The 22,086-nt window shown below is 39.2% G+C and overlaps 1 protein-coding gene across 8 annotated transcripts in view; it reads right to left on the reverse strand.

The window, feature by feature from the left end:
* The window catches only part of gria4a (glutamate receptor, ionotropic, AMPA 4a), a 235,788-nt gene that overhangs the window by 16,612 nt on the left and 197,090 nt on the right, over positions 1–22,086 (reverse strand). For 3 of the 8 annotated variants that reach the window (XM_088345238.1, XM_088345232.1, XM_088345236.1), the window contains exons 15-16: positions 15,435–15,682; positions 4,854–4,968 (exon numbers count right to left, since the gene is read on the reverse strand). In XM_088345238.1, coding sequence (XP_088201364.1) covers positions 4,854–4,968; positions 15,435–15,682 — 363 coding nt within the window. Of the gene's footprint in view, positions 1–4,853; positions 4,969–7,180; positions 7,296–15,434; positions 15,683–22,086 lie in introns of all 8 variants that reach the window. The other 5 variants (XM_088345231.1, XM_088345234.1, XM_088345235.1 and 2 more) reach the window with 3 other exon arrangements.

Consider the following 22,086-nt stretch of genomic DNA (forward strand, 5'->3'; position numbering starts at 1 on the left):
AAGGAAGAGGAAGGCTGCCTGTATGACCCCAAGAACACTTCGCCCAAAATATCATGTAAGGATGCATTTTTGGTTACACTGGTTGAGAAATTTGCAATTATTTTACATAACATGAACCCCACCTAAACGATTCTGACATGATTGTCTGCCATTTTGCTGCTACGGGTACCCATAAACCTCAAAAGGCCTGGGCAAAGAAATCAGGAGTAAAAGAGTGCATTTTGGTCACTTTGAGTCTCCATCGTTTCCATACTTCATTGTGCTTTTTAGCACTCGTGTGCAGTAGCTCAGGGGGTAGAGCGATCGTTTTAGGATTAAGGGATCCCAGTTCGAATCCCGGCTTGTCCGTGTTACATGTCGAAGTGTCTTTGGGTAAGACATTGAACCCCCAATTACCCCCAATAAGCAGGTTAGCGCCTTACATGGCTGCACAGATCACGGCCGCTATTGGGAAATGTGAAGCACAATGTAAAGCGCTTTGGGAAGTCATTGACTTGAAAAGCGCTATATAAATGCAGATCATTTCATTTCATTTCATTTCATTTCATTGTATCAGTGGGAAGATGGAAGGAGCAATGAACTATGCAATTTTGAGGGATAACCTTCTCCACTCTGCCACGATTGGGTGTTCAAACATGACAATGACGACCAAGGTGTGACTCAAGAAGGAGCAAATTAAGGGCATTGAGTGGCCCAGCCAGTCTCTGGACCTCAAACCAATCGAAAAGGTCCAAGTAGGCAAGCGACAGTGCACCAACCTTAATCATTTAGAGAAGATATGCACAGAAGAGTGGACTAAAATACCCCTTGGCATGTGTGCTTACCTTGTGGCTAACAACCACAAAAGTCTGGCCACTGTGCTTGCAAATAAAGGCTTTGTCAACCAAGTGCTTTTGGCTAGCAGGACCAAACACCTTTTCACCTCAATTACATAGAAATTAATTAAAATATATTATTTAAAGCTATTTTCTGGCTTTGTCTCTCCATGTTAGAATCCATCCTTTATTAAAATAATCGAATGATCATGTCTTCATTAGAGGCCAAAACAACAAAATCAGTTTGTTAACAACGGTATTCACTCAGTGTTTGTATCAATGCCAACCCTTTTTTTATATCATCATTCAAAGTTTTGTTTGCAATAATTATCAGTTTCCATGTTGCTGGTTTTACTTCACAATAGAGAGAACAAATTTGCTGTCAGATCAGCATAGGATAGGACAGAATGGCAATTACAATTTTTTTAACTTTGTTTTTCAGTAATATCTTTATCACTCAGCCTATATTAGTAACCTACCCAACATTGTATTTTACAATATTTTTAGATATCCTGCAAACACTACCACTTTATGTGTTAACCTAACACTTTTCGCCTCTTATAAACGCCTATCGCTTTAAAAAACAAATGTAGTGCTTTTTCAATTTTAAACTAAAAAAAAATCTCAACTCGAGATTAGTATTTTAGGCCAAGGGTGCTTTATTTTGAAGCAAGACTGTTTGTCGTGAATAAATCACTCCAACTTTCGCATTAGATTTGTTTTTTGGTAAAAGTTTGCCACATCCGTTTTTTATTAAGCACATAGACTTTTTTTCAATATTCTGGAGACGATTTATGCTTCATGTGTAAAAAAAGTGTGGTAAAATTTGTCAATTTTTAATGTCAAAATGTTGGCATGTATATATTTTTTAAACAATGGGGAAAACTATTTTCATACACTGCATTGAATGTGTTACTGGTTTAATTTAACAGTTGAGTGAATGCAGTTTTACACCTGAACCAATGCACCACGCTATACAAACTCGACACTGCCCACTAGTGGCTAGAGAGAGAGCATTCAATTTGCATTTGTATTAACATATCATAACTTGATGGGAATCAGACTTGCTTCTTTTTTGACAGAAGACGTTTATGGCGGGCTGGATTAAACCATCCAATGGGGCGGATCTGGCCCGAGCGCCTGATGTTTAACATGCTTGTCTAGTAAAACAGCACACGAGTGCTAAAAAGCACAATGAAGTATAGAAACGATGGAGACTCAAAGTGACCAAAATGCACTCTTTTACTCCTGATTCCTTTGCCCGGGACTTTTGAGGTTTATGGGTACCCGTAGCAGCAAAATGGCAGACAATCATGTCAGAATCGTTTAGGTGGGGTTCATGTTATGTAAAATAATTGCAAATTTCTCAACCAGTGTAACCAAAAATGCATCCTTACATGATATTTTATGTATTGTTGCTTATTATGTTAATCATTGTTTTATTTTATTTATAAAATTTAGTTTTTTACCATTAAATATGTGCTAAATATTACACACTGCCCCTTAATCTTTGTTCACTGTTTGTTTATATTCGACCAATTGTGCCAAAACCTTTGAAACCCATTTTGAATATGGTTTCCATGACAACAGTGGTGCAAAGCAATTTGGCAAACTTTTGAAAATAGGAGTCGCAGCATCATTGTGCCAATCTAAGTGTTTTTGTACTGCTTTGCAATAGGGATGCCACAATTGAGTGTGTTACGGATCTGTGTCAAATTTTATATCCTTGTGAGATGAATTTGACCATAGTATAATCAATGATACCGTATTTTCTGGTCTTTAGGGAAAACATTTTTCATTGGCTGGATAAAAATATACATACATTTCACAGATTTGTTTACATGTAGTGGGGAACATAGTGAGTTAAATTTAGCTACTTTCCGAAAACTTTATTTATTTTTATTATTGGACACCTGCAAAGAAGAATGCATAGGAGGACGGCAGTTTGTTATTTTTCCACCATTATTGCACAGTGTCGTTTCTTGTTTTGACTATTATAAACTGTTTACATCATTATCACTGTCAGCCAATCATGTTGCTGTTTTTCGATATCCACACTCTTCAAGGTGGATATGTTTTTGGTACCAAAATATTCAATACAAAGAAAGTACTCATGGATGGCTTTTAGAACAGGTTGGAATTTCTTATCCGAGGTGTTGGCTCTCCCCCCTGTTCTCCTTGCAAGTACGAAATACATTGATGTATGCTCCCTGTATTTTGAGGGGTTACAAAGGAACGAGTTTCTAAAAATGCAATTACTTTTCTCTGTAACAAGAATTGTGGTACAAATTTGTTTTTTGATTGTAGTTGCAACACGATGCGTTACTCTGTTACTTTTTAAAGGCAGAACATGAATTATATTGCATTTAGTTAATTGATGGTTCCTTCTCTGCTAACGTAGTACAACACGCGGTCTAATTCTGCCAGCAACACAAGGCTCAACACGTTATGATGGTAAGGCTTGGATGTTTATAACTAGCTACAAAATACCGTACAACTGAAAACAGTTACAGTTCTGCCATCTCAAGCACAGAATGTGCGGATGCGTAATTTCCCCTCACTCATTCTGATTTTTTTCCCTTCCCTACAAAATAAAATACTGAAAACAGAGGGTCGTATATGTAAACAGGATTGATTATGTGTCATCAGTAGCGAATAGTAAGTAGTGCATGGGGGAGGGTGCGTGGCTTTTACAAGAACAACAAAAGCAAAATATCATGGACATAATCTAAAAATCAAAACGGAAATATGTGAGTGGTTTGAAGACAAAATATAGTGTCTCAACTGTTGATTTGCACAAGCCAAGATATATGAAGACTATCGCTTCCACAGGTTGGTGGACATATATGGAAAAATTATGTTGGCGGACACATTCTCTACTTTTTTTGTTTATTATGTCGCTATTCTTAGGCATATTTTAAGGGTTCAACTTGTGAATATATACAGTCATTTGTAACTAGAAAGTTACTACTACTTTTGGGTGTCAGAAATCTGGGGGTAACGTTGTTACTTTTTAAATGAAGTAACTGTATTAATTATTTTTTTACAGTAATGCACCCAACACTGGATGTTTGTCATTTACTTGTAGATCGGAAGCTAGCTTCTTATTATATGATGGAAAATAGAATTTTCTTCTTTAATGAAAATTTACTTCATTTTTAAAATGAGTGATTTCTACTCCTTGTGTGACTCATAGTCCAGAAAATACGGTCATCATGGTGCTTTTGTCAGAAACAGAGGTAAGATCTTAGGCCTGAGCCTCACCTGACCCAAATTTCGTCCCGGGCTGGGTCTAAAATGTCAATCATTACGTTTGGGTTGGGCAGGGCCCCTCTTTTGCTGACTTATTTAAGAAATATATTACTCACTTGTCATTGTTCTTTGTCTTTCTGGTGCTCTCGCTCTTAAAGTGCCACGCTAGATTTTTAAAGACATGCTACTGCTTTGGTGTGTGGCACAATTTGAATATGCCAAAATGACAGAAACTCAAATTTTCCCGTCAACTTTTAAAAAATCTGACAATAATGGAAAATCATCTGTAATATAACCTCTGCATACAAAAAAATATAAAAGTTGTTAATATATACAGTCTTGTTCAACATAGATTTAGTAAAAAAAAAAAACTCCTCCTCTCAAGTCCTCACAATTAAAATATAGAAGTTCGGGTTAATTTTAGGCTTGGTCCTGCAGATCAAGTAATTGTTTTTGTCCGGGCTCGGTCGGGGTTTAATACCCGTGGGCCTGGGTTGGGCTTGATTTTGTCGGCCGATCTTACCTCTGGTCAGAGTTCCATTTCTGAATTATCATGAAAATGTGTTTGCCACAGATTACTACAAGAACTAAACAAAAAGCAACTTGCGATCTTTGATGCTTTCCTCTAAATGTCAGCATGTACAATGGTATTCAAAATAGTCTTTTCTTCCCTCTCTAGGCCAATATTTGTTGGTGTTGCTAGGACAGTAGTTTCAGTAAGCTGGAGCATGTTGAGGATGAAAGTTTCAGGCTAACATTTCTTGGCTACAGCAGCGTGAGACTGACCTTACTTCCAGAGTCCTTGGGTCCACACTCTCCCTTGTCATACCACCATTTGTTTTTCAGTTTGTCTAAGACGCCCGCTTCACTCAGTTTCAAAACGGCAAGGTTTACCGGGGTTCTTTGCGTGTAAAAATAACATAAATAACATCATAGGTCATGTTATTTTATGTTATTAAAAATATTTCATATTTGCATTGCACATTTCAGTTAGCATAGAAAGTGGGTGACCTAGCATGGATCCCACTGAGTACATGTGTGTAAGCTCGTTTTGGGAGGTTAGGAGGCTCTGGGGGGCCCAAATGAGCAACAGACATATGAGTGGGACCCACCTTTGTCACTTCATGTAACGCAACCATAATACCCCAGCCGGTTATTCAAAGAACTGCAAGTATGCACTGTTCAGCCAGGGATATGTTATATTGGTAGCGCTGTTATGGCTTGGAAAGACTGTGAAATCAGAACAGGGTGTCTTTTTTATTCTATTATGTTTTTTTTTAAATAAACTTTTAAACATTTAAACTGTGAAGTTAGACATTGCCTCTGGCCAGTGGCAGTGTCAAATAATTTAACACTGTAGTTTTCACACTCTACCCATTTCAAATGAAGATTTTATGGTCGCACATTAGACTGTAATTACCCTTCAAGGCTTAGGATTCCACTTTTTAAAATGAGCAGTTAAAGGAAGCTTTTGGACTTTATATTTATGTTGAATTATATAATACATTTTTAGGTGTTGAATTTGTCACAGAAACAGCAAGGGGTTTGGCGTATTAAAATCACGTAAAATTGTTTCGTATACACTGCGATAGACACATATGTATGTTATATTTTAATTGAATGGTTAATTACGAGCATGACCTCTGCCCTCTCCCAATGTGTTGCACGTCCAGAACAGCGCTGCTAAAAGTACGATAAAAGCAGATAGACGCTGGAGGAAAACAATTATAAAGGCTCTTTGAACCCACTTGGGAAATGTTAACATATATTTAATCAACAAAATATACAATTTTCACCCCGCCTTTAACATAACACTAAGCAGAAAATATGTCAATTTTGCTATATGCATTTTTCTTATTTGATGTCTTTTGCTCTCCCCCAGAGCACCACCATGGTTTAACATCCCTGCCTTTACAGTACCTGTAGATTGTTATTTTGAATCTGTTAAACACAAAACCTCCACATCACCTTGTTTTTTAGTTCCAAAATCATGTGTCAAATATTTTGGTGCAAATGCAGTCATCTGGTGAAGTTTACAGAAATGTAATTTGGCTGAGAATATTTAACCCATTCAATGTTGTTTTCAGAAGCATTCACCCTGTGTGCCAAAACATCAAAATAGCTTTTTCTTATTTTATTAAAAAAAAACTATTATAAAGGGTTTGTCACTGTCCATCAGTGAGTATCAAGCCTTTGGGAATTATTTCAGTATAACAAATCACTATTAGAGGGCAGGTGCGGCTTTGATCAGATCTTGCCACCTGTAGCCGGCAAGTGTGTGTAGGTGGCCCCATATGGAAAGTAAGCATAGCGATATGGACAAATTGTAATAGGCAATTAACTGTTCAATAGAGCTTATTCCTTTCAAAAAAGCTGATGAAGTCCCATCGTCACCGTTTCGGTTTAGAGAGGGATGACGTTTTGTGCACAAGAACATGATCACCATGGTGACCAATATCATGTGATCACTTCACCGTAAAGTTTATTCATTGTTCATGCATAGTTTAGACATCAGTTCAGTGCCACTGTGTTTATGGAAAGCATTGTTGGTATATTGGAGGTATTACAAGTGCAAAAAAAAGCACCGAAGTGTAAGTTCTCCTTGAAATGCATCCTTTCACAAAAAGCAGTTTATCTCAGTTTTCTTGGAAATGAGTATTTTCAAGAAACTTAGCAATGTTCAACTATTGTTTACTAAGCAATGGTAAAATCTAGATACATTGTTATTTTCTAATGATGAGGGTTGAAGCTTTCTTTTGATAAGTCTTATGCCGATATACCTTCAGAGCTAAATTTCCAACGGGCCTTTCAAAAGGCTCTCCCAATTTGAGAAAAACGTCTGGCATTGAATGAGTTAATAAGCTCAAGAATTTACCCGTGTCAAAGGCTCTGAACCTTTTTCTATGAGAAAAAGGTGCATGCAGTTGACAACAGAAATAAGAAGGTGTCTCGGGAGGTTGTGGGAATCACGTTTGGCTTCCGTCTACACTCTTCACCGGGGCATATGCTTCCGTTACCGCAGCATGGGAGTGTGTGGGGGCCATCGCGGGCTCCCCAGCTGGGGATTGACCCCCGTTCCCTCAGGGTGGGCGGGGCAGACAGAGAGGGCTAACCTTGGAATCCCCTCCCCCGCTGCCACATTCTCCTTTGTCATACCACCACTTGTTTTTCAATTTGTCCAACAGGCCCTGCTCGTTGAGCTTGAGCACGGCCAGGTTGACCGCATTTCTTCAAGTAAAAAAAGGAGGAGGGGGTTAGGGGGGAACATAAGATAGTTTGGTCAGAGCAAAGGACAGAAGGAAAGACGGACAAGCAGTGCCAGTTGGGAGAAGGTGAGGGGCATGGGAGCAAAGGGGGCTGGGAGGAAGATGTTAAGCGCCTCAGAAAAAACTCTCTTGATCTCTGACTCTTTTTTGACAAATTTTGTTTATGTAAATGCTATTTGGTATAACACAGTGACAGATTTCTGCCAACAGGGACCATTGTCTGCTGATTTAGTTCTTGTTTCCTTCCTGCAGCTCTGCTATACTCCAGGTACTCTCAATATGAAGGCATGTGTGTAAAATTCTATGCAAGATTCCTGCTCACACAAGAGGAAAAGTCTTAAGCCCAAGCCTGAGCCCAGCTCAATTTTTTGGCTGGGTCAGGCCTACTGTGCCTAGCTAAAGAAGATTTCGCAACATTTACACATTTCCCGGAGCACTGTCCGAGCAATAACATTAAAATGGAGAGAGCATAAAACCACTGTAAACCTAACAAGACCTGGCTGTTTTACTAAACTTTCGACCCAAACATGGAGAAAACTAATCAGAGAAGCAGCCAAGAGGCCCAGGATCATATTGGGTGACCTGAAGCATACAGTTGAGGCAGGACATCAGACAGCTATAAGTTGTACTCTGCATAAATCTGCCCTTTATCGAAGAGTGCCAAGAAGAAAGCCCTTTCTAAAAGATTAACCTTAAAAAGGGCCCGTTTGACGTTTGCAATAAGCCATAAAGAGGACATAAATGACATGTGGAAAAAGGTGCTTTGGTCAGATGAGACCAAAATGTACCTTTGGGGCCGAATGCAAAGCGTAAGAGTAACACTGCACATCATTCTGAAAACACCACCCCCACTGTCAAACATTGTGGTGCCAGCATCATGCTCTGGTGTTTCTTCAGCAGGGACTGGGAAGTTTGTTAGAGTTATTGGGAAGTTGTATAGAGCAAAATACTGGGCAATACTGGCGGAAAAATTGTTGGAGTCTGCAAAAAAACTAAGAATGGGGCTTAGATTCACCTTCCAACAGGTCAACTACCCTGAACATAAAGCAAAATCTACAATATAATTGTTTGAAAACGTGTTAGAATAGCCAAGTCAAAGACCAGACCTTAATCCTAAGGAGAATTTGTGGAAAGATCTGAAAAATGTGGTGCACAAAAAATCACCACCTTAAGGAACTTGAACTGTTTTGTAAGGATGACTGGGTAAATAATTCGATTTCAAGATGTCAATTATTACATACGGGTCGGGCTTTAAAAACCCCCGACTATATCCACCTGTCCTTGTTCTTCTTTGTCTATCTGCCTCTCTTTCTTAAAGTACAGCCCTAGATTCTTAAGGACGTAGTGCTTCTACTGTTTTTTATAGCCCAATTTTCAACCCTTGAAAATGATGGATTTCATCAAATGTTCCCGTCAACTTTTAAAAAAAGAACACGTTAATGATTAATGTAAACTCTGCATTTGGAACAATGTCAAGAAACAGAGTTCAGAGAATTTAATGAAGACAGTTTTTTTCTGTGGTGGTCTAATCCCCAAGCTATGATTAGAGTAATGGATGAAAAAGCAGTTCATAACAGTCACATATCATTATTCCGAAGTTTCAAATTTCAAAATGCAGTGAGTGTAATCATCAAACAATCTCCCTCATTGACATGACACTATGAGGAGTGGCAACCTCGGTTCACGTTGACTAAGATAGCAGGATTCAACTGCACGAGGTCTTGGGGGTAAAGACCACACACTGGCTGTCAAATCCTACAAAAGAAATTAGTATTCTAAGACAAATCCTAGCCAGTAAAATTTGAGGAAGTTACTCGTACCACATGTAGGGGAAGTTATAGGACAGGCCTGATGCTTTTTGGTACTAGTCAAATCAAAAGATAATGGTAGAATTATCATGTTATTTCCCCATCGGAGACACACATCACATCGTGAAAGCAGTGGGCAAGTATGTGTGTCAGCAAACAAGTGTGTCCTAAAGGGGAAAACAACAGCACATTTACGACTTGAATTTCTTATGTCAAACTCTGTAAAAGTCTATCCGCACTTTAAAGGAACATTGTGTATTTAGTGCTTCCTAGAGGAAGTTGTACGGCAGTGCCCACCCATGGACACACTTGACTTTCTCACGATGAACTTTCAACTCATTTAAACTTTTTTATATTAAGCATCTTTAAACTGGAATCCCCGCACGACACAACAAAATGTCTACTGTATTCAGTAAAACAACAATCAAAATACAAGAATAAACTATGCATACAAAAAGCTCATCGCGTGACACTGGAAACTGTGCTGTGGGAATGTTTTATTTTTTGGGGGGGGTTCAACAATAATTGTGTCCCCCGTGCATTTGACGAATCGGTAGCCACAACATATGTCCATGCTGTAATATGCACTAGCTCTTAGCCTCTTACTGAATTATGATAGAGACAATTCATGTATAGGTACTTTACATTTAAATGTACGTTTGAAAGAAATTGAAATACTGCAAAGTAATCATTATTTTTACAAAATCTACCTGTAAATTTTTTTTCCTGTAACTGTAACAAAATACAATTACATTTTTTTTAATACTGATTACGTAATGGAGTTATATGTATTCTCTTACTCCCAAAGCCTGCTTACCATCAACAGTCATCTGCTTCTTTTGTTATTCCTGGACCAGTTTTTCATAAGTGTCCAAAGAGGTTGGTTTGTAGATATATATTTTTATTTGTTTTACTCAAATCGCCAATTCAGTCGTGTTTTTTTCTCAATCGTTTGTAGTGTGGTCTCACTCACTGTGTTGTTTTGCATGTTTCACTTTGACTCTGTTTTGGAATAAAGTGCAGCTAGGACGTTATTTTTGACTCAGGACTTGTTACCCAGAGGGGTTAAGCTGCTGCTAAAATTGTGTACCACCTGCACAAGGAGAGCAGAACAAACGTGCATTTGAAAAAAATACTCGTGGGTCAGCAATTTGCATTTATTTTACATAACATTAGTCTCACTTAGAGGGAGCTGACACCATAATCAGCCATCTTACTGCCACAGGTACCCCCGAAAACCCGAAAACCTTGTGAAAAGCTGGGCAGAGAAATAGTGTGGTTTGGTCAATTTGAGTCACATTAGTTTGTTTTCATCCTTGTGCTTTGTAGCAGTCATTTTTGGTTGTACTACACAATACAGCGACATCCAGCAGTCAGATAATACACAGTGTCCCTTTAAAGAAAAAAACAACAACTTCAGAGTTTGTCATTTGTAATTTTGTTTTAGTCTAATCAGTTTGCTATAATTTCCCCTTTGTAGCCAGAGGTTTTGTACCTCTCCTCACTGTCAGGTCGCAAATCAACTTAAAATGGTAATCACGACAATAACTTTGCTTAGAAGTGACATGGACAAAAGACAGCAAGCATATGGACGACAGTGTTACCTGTATTTGACCCTGTGAAGAAATAATCGTAAAGGACGAGCAACACAAAGCAACGCTGGACAATGGTCAACATAAATTGACAAAAAAAAAAAAAAAAAAAACAACACAATGAGACAACTAAATTAGGATGGCAAAATGGGATATCATGAGGTTTACACATTCAAACTGGTTGCTGTTGGGTGAAAACCATTAATCACAGGGATGGATTTTTAAAATTTTTGTTAGGGGTGGGCGGATCGATCCAAATATTGATATCGATATTACGCAAGTACTTGGATCATATCAATACTATTGTCCTGAAATCAATACGTCATTTTTCAACCAATTTCTTTTATTTTATGGCATCGTTGCCCGGCGCATGACGAAGTTCCTGAGGAATACATACATTGACAAGGAAGGAATTCCGAAGGTCCCAGGATGCATCGGGCATACAAGAGTTGTTACCCAGCTGATCCGAGAGGCACGGGAGGGCAAAGGAGACCTGGCAGTTCTTTGGCCTGACCTCGCCAATGCCTATGGGTCTATTCCTCACAAGCAGGTGGAAGCATTGCTTGATCAACACCATGTTGCAGACAAAATAAAGCACTTCATATTGGACTATTACAGCTGCTTCAGTTTGCGAGTCACTTCTGGAGCTGTGACATCTGCATTTCACTGACTTGAGAAGGGCATCATCATGGGATGTACCATATCTGGGGTGTTGTTTTCCTTGGCTATGAATAGGCTGGTGAAGTCAGCAGAGGTGGAGTTTAGACAACCACTAACTAAATCAGGTATGCGACAGCCCCCATCACAGCAGTCATAGAAGATTTGACATAAACTACAATATTGGTCCAGGGCTGCAGATGGATCCTCCAAGGCTTCAAGCATCTCATTAGTTGGGCCAAGCGAAACTTCAAGGCAGCCAAGTCCAGGTGTCTAGTGGAGAGGAAGGGGAATGTCTCCAACAAGTTCCACTTCTCTATAGGAGACCCTCAGATTCCATCATTGGGGGAGAAGCCAGTCAAGAGCTTGGGTAAGATAAGTGGCAGCACCTTAGAGGACACCACAGCACTCAATGAAACATATGAGGATTTGAGGGCCTGGTGAATAGTGGTGGATTGGTGCTACCAGGCAAGTTTAAAGCCTGGGTTTTAATACCTAGCATCTTTCCTCAACTACTCTGGCTACTGCTGGTCTAAGTTGGCCAATGACCCCGTCGAGTTTATGGTTACCGAGCAAGAAAGGTACTTCTGTATAGGGACTCAGGTGACAGCAGAGTCTCTCCAGTAGAGGTAAGATCGGGCCAAAAAAAAGCACCCGAGCCCGACGCAGGCCCGAGGGGTATTAAACCCGACCCGGACCGAGCCCGACTAATTAACTGGATTTGCTGGCCCGGCCCGAAAGGGGCCCGAAATTACATATTTTATTTATAAGGAGGGGTGATTTATGATAACAAATTAAACGCTGCCTTTTGTTACAACATCTAGGCCTAAGTTAAATAAAACTGTATAAACATTTACATCTTTTATATTTCTGTGTCTGCACTGCAGATGTTACATTAAGCGACAATCTGTCATTGACGGTTTTTTTTTTTCGAGGTAGCGAAAACATTTAAGGGCGTCCGTCATTTTGACGACTTGATCATTGGGCCATAATCCACAGCAGCAGTAGTAGTACGTCCTTCAGATTTTAGCGCAGCACTTTCATTGAGTGGGTGTTGACGTGTTGTGCCCTTTTCCGACTCCTATGCAAATTCCCCCCCCCCCTGATCGTATTCTATATAAAAACGCTTATTAAAACAATAAAGCGAGCTAATTATAATAATTGGGAGATCCTAGTCTATATAACGCGTTTATTTAAACAATAAAGCGTGATTTTATTCTGCAAATTGCGTTTTTTAACGCGGATGAAAATGTCACCAACGTCAATGTACGCTTCCGACAAAAGCGATCGTATTCTATATAAAACGCTTATTAAAACAATAAAGCGAGCTAATTATAACAATTGGGAGATCCTAGTCTATATAACGCGTTTATTTAAACAATAAAGCGCGATCGTATTCTACAAATTGCGTTTTTTAACGCGGATGAAAATGTCACCAACGTCAATGTACGCTTCCGACAAAAGCGATCGTATTCTATATAATACGCTTTAAAACAAAATAAAGCGAGCTAATTATAATAATTGGGAGATTCTAGTCTATATAACGCGTTTATTTAAACAATAAAGCGCGATCGTATTTTACAAAATGCGTTTGTTAATGCGGATGGAAAAGTCACCAACGTCACTGTACGCTATGATTTCCGCAATCACAACTAATTGTACACAAATAATATTTATTTGATTTACTATAATATCCGTACGTAATGTCTTTTTTATTGTGAATGAAACCCTGGTTGCATTGGAAGATTATTAAGAGGACAGCATTCACGTCACGTCACGTGCACAGAGCATGCTCTGGCTCCGTTAAAAGCAATTACAGCTCCTTCTCCGTTTTATCCAAATTATTTATTTTATAACAAGTATTCCTTGGTCTAGTATCCATACATAGTTTAAGTATATATTTTTAATGAACATATATTTATAATTATTAATTAATTAAAAAAAAAAAAAAAAAAAAAAAAAAAAGCAGGACCGAACCCGACCCGACCCGACCGTATGACTGACATTTCAGGCCCGACCCGGCCCGAAAATGCCTCGGGTTCGGGTTCGGGTTTGGGCTCGGGCCATAAATCTTAGGTCTACTCTCCAGCTGGCATACAGGTGAGGACCGGCAAAAAGCGGTGCGCTCAAAATTCAGTCGACCAGGCTGAGTCCTGACTGCGGCCCCGTGAGTCTGTGGGAACATTGGCATGCAGACAAGCAGAAATTGGCCACCCTACAATAAGGCACAGGGAAAGGAAAAGCGCCTGCTCATCCAGAAAGAGGTTTGGGCAGGAGTGGAGAAAGGGAACTGCAGTAGGACAGTAGGAGTGCGGAAGTAGAGGCAGATGGCCAGAATATTTCGTGGACAGAGCCATGGCAACCAGAGTCACACCAGATCAACTTCCTCATTCAGTCGGTCTACGACGTCCTACCAAGCCTACTGTTAACCATTTATGCCCATTCTGCAAAAGGGCCAGATCGTTGGAGCATTTTATGAGTGGCTGCCCACAAGCACTGGGAGAGGGACCGCTGGCATCATGACCAAGTGCTGCGAGTCATTGCTGAGGCCATTAGTGCAGGGATTTCCATAAGCAAACACCAACAGCCAGCAAGGCAGTCCATCACATTTGTCAGAGCTCGGGAGAAACCACAGCAGCACTAGGTCGAGGTAGAATGTCTCCTGGCAACAGCCCAGCGCTGGCAGTTCAAAGTCAACGTAGGGAAGTAGCTCACGTTCCCCCTAAAAATTGCAGTGACCACAATCAGGCGTGAAATTGTCCTTGTGTCAGAAACAACAAGGCAAGTGGTTCTGCTGGGATTGACTGTTCTCTCGGAAGACAGGATGGAGGAGGCGTTTTAAAGGAAGTAAGCCAAGTATGAGGGACTGGCAGACACATGCCGAAGCAGGGTATTGAAGGTCCAGTGCATTCCCATCGAGGTCAGGTGCAGAGGATATGCCAGTCAGTCACTCATCAGGGCACTCAAGATGCTCAGAGTTTAGGGACTGCACACAGGCGAGCAATTAGGGATTATCAGTGACGCAACAGAGAACAGAGAAAGCGGTCCAAATAGCTATGGTTCAAGCAGGGCGACACATGGTCACAGGCTCTTAAGGCACTTGATCAACCCCGGCTGGGTCCCCTCGGTAAAGATTTACTGGAACACTCAGTAAATCCTGGTATGAACACTGATGATGTGTCTTAAGTTGCACTAAAAGTGTATAATAGAACAAGGTGGCCCTTATCTTAGTAAATAGCGCAGTCCTTTTCTCTCTCCCAGCGCTCTCGGCAATTCACTAAGTTTATGCCTGAGTCGGGACTGACAGGCCCAACTCTTAGCACCTTTCTCTTTACGGGCTGCTGCAGCATCCACTGACCAATAAACACTTATTTTTCAAATTATTCTGTAATGTGGTCTAGTCAAGTCACATTTATTTGTATAGCCTTAATTCCAGATATCTCAAAGGACTGCACAGGTTACAATTACATTAATCCCCTGATCTTAATATACTTTAGTTCTGTAGTTGACATAACTATACAGCACTGTATTTGAATTTTTGTTACATTGCTGCTTTTTTGTTTGAATTTCTTGGATATAGTTCTGAAACAGTTGTAATAGAAATATTTATTTTTTTATATTGTTAAAGTTAGCAATGTAGTTATGTAATAAAAATGAAAAATGTGAAGTACCTAACATGTTTGTGCTGCTTTTATCTTATTAAAATATAACTCAAGAGGGAAGAGTTCAATTGTTTAATCATGACATTTACGAGCAAAAAGTATCTGTAAGATTGGTATTGATTGATACTACCCTGTAGATACTTGGATCGGAACAATACCAGAATTTCCAGTACTGCCCACCCCTAATTTTTAGGCTCTACAACAGCATCAAGGTGAGTGAAAAATTGATATTGAGTTTTTGTTTGTTTATGACATGGTTTTCACCAGACAGCAGCAACATCAAACGTTGTGTAAAAAGGCACAGCAGGGTAAGTGGAATATCGCAGCAATAGCACAGTATCAAAGTTGTTACTGTTTCCTATTGTTACATTATTCCACCTACCTTAACTGTGAGCCTTTTGGTGTAGCAATTCCATAGCCTTTGGAGTCCAGGTTGCCCCCGACTTTCATGGTGTCGCAAGGCTTGCGCTGCTCCGTGTACTCATTCATGGTGGACTCCAGGAGGAAGGCGTACTTCCCCTTGGACTTGCGCACCCTGGCCACACCTTCCGCCGTGGTTTTGGTGAATACGGTTGGCTCGGCGGACTTCATGTAGGACCACATCTTCTCGTATACAGCTATTTTGGATCTCTAGGTAGAAGACAGGCAGAAAAACAGACATCAGTAATTCTCATTAACAATAATAAAGGTTGCAATTAGGGCTTGCACCTCTCATCAATAAAATCGGTTAAAATTATTATCCACTTGTTTGGCAACAAATCTCATCATAGATTCGTTGTGTGCAAGAGTGCATTAAATCTCCTCTTGATCCGGCGATGATCTTGTAGCAGCACTTTGGTCAGGCAGAGGGCGCTCCCAGACCGTACTTTGATGCACGAGGTCATATTTATCTGTGGTCTGACTATAGGACTCACCATACTACCCTAATTACAAGCTGCGATCCAATATCAAGAAAAATATTTCCACTTCTCAAATGTATTAAGAGTGTGGAACACCTTACCCGCTACTTCAGCATAGAGCGAGGGTTCAAAGTCTGCTCCATATTTCGAGACAGGCACACAATATTGGAAATGTCTATCTCCTGGTACTTACTTGTTCAATCGGCATGGACATCAGCTCTTTTACACATTTACATTTTTATCTAGAAGCCGGAAGAAGGATTTGGTCTGCATCTATTTTAAAGTCAAGTCAAGTGAAGTCAAAAATGTTTCAAAGGACTGCATAGGATTGAAATTACAAAATTGCACAATTACCTGATCTTAAACCAGCATTAAAAAGTAATAGCTTATGATAGAAAAGACCTAGAGACTCACTTCTTTATTTTGATATTCTCAGAAATTATTGGCGGGCCGAATTAAACATACCTGCTCAAGAGCATGTGTGCATGCACACACATGCAATAACGCACGTACAACATGCTAGTTTGCCTGCGCAGCAGGAAAACATGGTTTTAGGGACAGTATACTTCAACAGAATAGTCTCTAGTTTGATTGCAGGCTTGAAATTACGAGCTGCAGGTGATGGGTTTATGTGAACACCAATGAAAGGCATTGATCAACCTTGTAGGTCACATAGTTTCCACATATCTGTGCCGATTAATCAGAGCACCACTATTGCAAACAATTAATTTGTTTGGAGTTTATTTTTATAGGCAAGTTATTACTCTTATTTAAATCAACAATTTTTCAGAATAGGGATCAAGCTACCCTCAAGGACGAGACAAGCACATGATGAAACCTATTCGATTGTCACATTTCTTTGTAGACTTATTATTCGCGACAGGAAACCACCACTGAGACTTGCATTTAATAAGTTGTGTGTTGTGTGCATGACAGAACCCGATCACATAATTCTATCACTTACATCCAAGAGCACAATCATACCCCTCCTCTTAGCTCTCTCTTGTCTGTTTTTATGATTATGTTTACCCTCCAATGTACATGATCCACTCAACCTTCATGTTAAGAACTTCTTAACACTTCTGCCGTCCTTTTTCAAGTGTTGTCGACGCACGTTTTCATTTGCTCTAGCAGCTGTTTGGAATTATGCAGTATCTGCAGTGTTTATGATGGTTCTCTCACTTGGCCGAATCAAGGATGAAGTGCACACAATAGTGGTTCGTGAGGGCCTGCAAGGCTTAGTCTGCTGGCCTAAAAAATATCTGAATCTTATGATGGTAATTATATTTTGTCTATCAATACTTATTAAATAATTCCAATAGTCCCTCAGCTTCCTTTCATTGCTTCTACCCAGTTGCGCTGCTTCCATATGTGTGCTTTCACACTCACAGAAATCTACCTGGAGGCCAAAAAATTGTAAATGCCGTGTTCCGTAACAATAGTCCTTGTGAACGCTGGTGGTCTAGCCAATTAGATTCTGAAAGGCGTCGGACAGCCAGCTAGCGGGCGTTGAGAAACGTCACTTGTTTCACAGACTATGATTGGCTAGGTGCCAGTGATTCACCAAAGCAATCGCGCCAATAGCCGTTAAACTTGATGTGACCCAGCTGCACAAGGATATAATATATTTTGTGGATTTAAGATTTAAAGGTTGGACAACTCTGTAACAAACAAGCCTTTCGCAAGCAGCAAAATGTTTTGTCCCTTAGTTTAAGACTGGAGGTATTATCTTATCCTGATCCAGAATTCAGGACGAGTTGGTACGTTTGGGTGAGGACGAGCTTCCCTCTCACAGACTTTAAAAAAAGAATATCCACCTGTCTTTGTTCTTTGTCCCTGTTTATACATTCCTGTTGAACTTACATTTTGATACAAAAGACAGGCTTTCCTTGTCGTGCGGAGCATTTGCGTCACACCCCCAGTCTCACGCAATCTGTGTTGCCAGCTCTCCAAGTGGACCACGCTCAGCGGCAGAACCAGAGACCGCAGCGCGTAATGTGGGCCGGGGTCGGCCAAAGATCACCTCTCCCCCACCAGAGTCTTCATAGATGAATAAAAGAGGAAATTTCACTTCCAAGGGCCAGCTATAGAACCGGTTTGTTGGCGGACTAATTCAGACTGGAGTTAAGGCCTAGGTCTGGGGTGTCCAAACTTTTCAGAAAGCGGGACGGATTTGGTAAGCTAAAAATGATTGCGGGCTGACTATATTCAGCCTGGCATTCCTTGAACAGTATTTAATAAATTCACCCTCCATGAAAGTTTTGCAGTGCTTGGTGATTAGCGTCGCAACCTCGTAGCTCGCCTATGTAGCATTCTCATCTGATTTGCGGGGTCCCGTAAAAAATGCTACTGTGCTGTTAAAACAGTTTACAGTTGCTTCAACTTTTTACAGCGTTTGTTTACAGTCAGGTTTTTGTAGTCAGCATGTTTCGTCTGGCAGTGCCTCTTGATATTATATTATTTGAAAACAGCCACAGTCTCTTGGCAAATTAGGAAGACGCAGATGTTTCAAATTTCGGTGAAAAAGACCCCAATTTCCACTTGTCCTGGAAACAGTGGCTCTCACAAACAACTTCTTTTTTTTATTTACAGTCGCCATGTCGGAAATGGGGTAAAAGCCAAGGGCAAGGTGGCCATAGGGTTCCTGCCATCATCTGGTGAAATGGTGTATTTTTTTGTACAAATTTGTTTTTATTCAGGGGTCAATATCATTAATGTTATGACAGTGGTTGCAGGCCAGTAAAAATTTGATCACAGGCTGTAACTGGCCCTGGGCCGGACTTTGGAAATGTCTGGCCTCTGAGTGCACATATATTACAATAATAAGTTCTATACTATAATTCATGACAAACATAACATTTATTATATGCATGAATTGCAGGTGATAATTATGCTGACTTTGGGGTTTTAATATTCACATTATACATAGTACTATGAATCAATCTCTGTTGGCCTGTTTTTTTACGAGTCATGGAATTGAATGTATTAAGAAGGGATACTCTGAATTTTCTGCACACAAAAGGTTTTGGGCACAAATGAACTTTAGGTCAGAGATAGTAAAATCAAAAACATGTTCCCAATAAAGTGTATTTTGATGACATCACGTTAAATGTGAGGCGAGCCTCGTGAAGCTTGCTTATGCCCGGGGGGAATTTTTGCTCGATGTGGCTGTCTATTATTCATTTTACTAACAAGAAGGAAGAGGATGGAGAGCTCAGTTTAAAATGATGAATTGATTAAATTATTTCATTTTATTGCTCCGCGTTCTAGTAAGGAGAAGCGTTTCATAAAACAAATGAATGGGTCTATTACCAAGCCCCACTGACAAGTGTTACAAAGAGCGACTTTTGATCACTGCCTTTTGCTACTATTTATTGATCAGAAGTAACAAATTGTTCATTAAAAACCTTTGGAGGAAATGTTGCCTCTCTAGTCATTAACTCTTATTGTGCACTGTTGTTTGTTATCTTGACAATTACATCATTGTGGCTATCAGCCAATCATGGGCCTGTTCATTGATTTTCACACCCTTTACGGCCAATCTGCTTTTTATAACCTTGAAAATTCACTTTTCAAAAAAGAGTTCATCAGACGGCCTTAGAACAGGTTAGGATTTCTGAAGGCTTCTCTCTCTGTCCACCTTGCAAATTCAAAATGGATTGATGTCCTTTCCCTTAATTTAAGTGTCTAAAAAAAATAATGGGTTATTTTATTAGAGGGTTCAAAGCAGGAGCAGCTTTAGCACTTCTTTTTGTCTATCAATGCACAGTTCTGTCGCTTAGTTTTTGTTTGTGGCTTTATAATTGGTCAGAGCAGAGAAATGATACCAAACAATAATTAATAAAAGAAACAACAAAATATTTGCACACAGACAGACGTACAATACTGTATAGCAGGGGTCGGGAACCTATGGCTCGCGAGCCATATATGGCTCTTTCTACGAGTAAAAAAAAGTGCAAGCACTCCCTCCCATCTCTTTAGTAAATTTGTCTCATAATATATGGTGTGGCTCTTTCCCAAAATAAAATTAATATTTTTTGCTTTTATGGCTCTTTGAGTCAAAAAGGTTCCCGACCCCTGCTGTATAGTGATATAATACATAGTAATGTGCCCAAACGGAGTAGGCTAAAGAAGCCTTAAAGTACTGACCCTTATTTCATTATTTCTTGCAGGAAAGACATATTCAAAATAAAAACCAAAAAAAACCAACAAAAAAAAAAAAACCCCACTTCAAACACATGAACACTACTGTGTAAATAATGTAAGTTATGGCTACAGTTAGAATACTGTAAAATGTCACTTTATGTATAATCAATAATTGTATGAGGACCAGTTATATTTGTTTGATTATTTAAATCATCATTTGGTCATAGTTAATACATTTCATGATTATCTGTGTATTTGAATACAAATTTTACGTAAATATTTTGTTTGGACCCTTGCCAGAACACCTTTTATTTCTAATGAGTCAGTTTATCAGCCCATGGACAAAATTAAATCCCTTTGAAAATATCCACTTTACTCAGGGACTCATCTTTCAAAACACACCAATGTCTTATGAAATACCACCCTGTGAGTTTCCCAATTCCTTTTTGGGTAGACATGCTTATATATTATTTTATGTTTTATTTATTTCAATTGGTTTTGTTGTTGTTGCACCGTAATTTCCAGATTATAACCCGCAACTTTTGTTCAGAATTCCATACCTGCGGCATATGCAAAGTTATGTTGGGGAGACCAGTTACAGTTGTATCAGGGGGACAGTTGTAACAGTCCAAGTTCGACAAATTGCAAGAGTTTTATCAATGCCACAACTCCCCTTTCCATTTAAGACATTTTTCAGATTCGGATTCAGATTCAGATCTACTTTATTGTCATTCTAGTACACGTGTATACAGAACGAAATGTCGATACATCTGACCCACACAGTTTCCTTGAAAAACTTTGAAGACTGAGTGACATTATCTCAATTTTATGGTTAAAAAAACATATTTTCAAGTAAGATTTTAATATTTTATTTCTCACTGTTTCTGTTTCATATCAAATGTGCCAAGGGTTGACATATTTTTCTGGCGGATAAATGTAATGCTCAATCCTGTGGTTTTTGTCTTGCTGTCTAACAACCCAGTGTAGACGATGTTAGCTAAATGATGTCTGATAGGTAGGGGAACAGTTGTAACACATTTCTGTATGGTCTGTATGGACAAATGCAAGAGCAAAGAAAGAATAGAAAAGTGGAAAGGTGTTTTAACTGCAATTTGCCCGTGAAGGCTGCATCCCAGGCCCTGTCTTATGCGTTTTCCACAACTGGTTGTCAGACTCGATTAGCAATGCTGTCCATACATAAAGGATATGACAAAAGCACTTTGTTCTATTACATGCTCTCCTTGTCATACTGTATACATTTTTTTACAAAATAGTCCAATATCTGAAGAACTCTATCTGAAGCTTATTTGTAATACTAAATCACACTGTTGCAACTGTCCACTAGCAGTGTTACACCAGTAACCGATACTGGGTACAGTTCCAACACTGTTTCAACACTTTTAGAACTACTTAGCACTCTACCATTGATGTCTTTTTGTAAATCATATAATATTTACTATTATTTGCCAAATTTATTAAGAGTTACAATTTATGCTTCTGATTAATTGATACACAAAGAGCTAATAAGTGAAAAGTGGTACCTCTGGGCTATAGCCTTCCATCTCAAGGTACCCCTAAATTGGATGTTATATTATGTCCTCTGTCAATGGAACTAATGATTATTTTAATAATTAATGAAAAAGTCGATTATTTTTTCAGTTCATCTATTAATCTGATTTTAAAGAACAAATATTTAATTTGCTCCTCTTTATTCAAATATTGAAGTTTTTGAAAGATTGAAAAATAGTGCACAAAAAAGAACATTCTATCGTATAAAACAATATAGAATCCAACTATTTGTCAAATACGTTAAAAATAAACAAATATACATACATATGTGAGGCAACATCTGATGAGAATCTGAATACTACGTCAGAACAAGAGGAATTTGTGCATTTTCAACGTTTTCACCATTTTGCAAATGTTTATCTTTTTGGTTTGTTTCACTCATACTAAAAGGAGAAGCCCTCCAATATTTATATGCTGTAC

This window comes from Urocampus carinirostris, chromosome 10 (assembly GCF_059441175.1).
Source record: "Urocampus carinirostris isolate Australia breed hairy pipefish chromosome 10, RoL_Ucar_1.0, whole genome shotgun sequence".
Lineage (NCBI taxonomy): Eukaryota > Metazoa > Chordata > Actinopteri > Syngnathiformes > Syngnathidae > Urocampus > Urocampus carinirostris.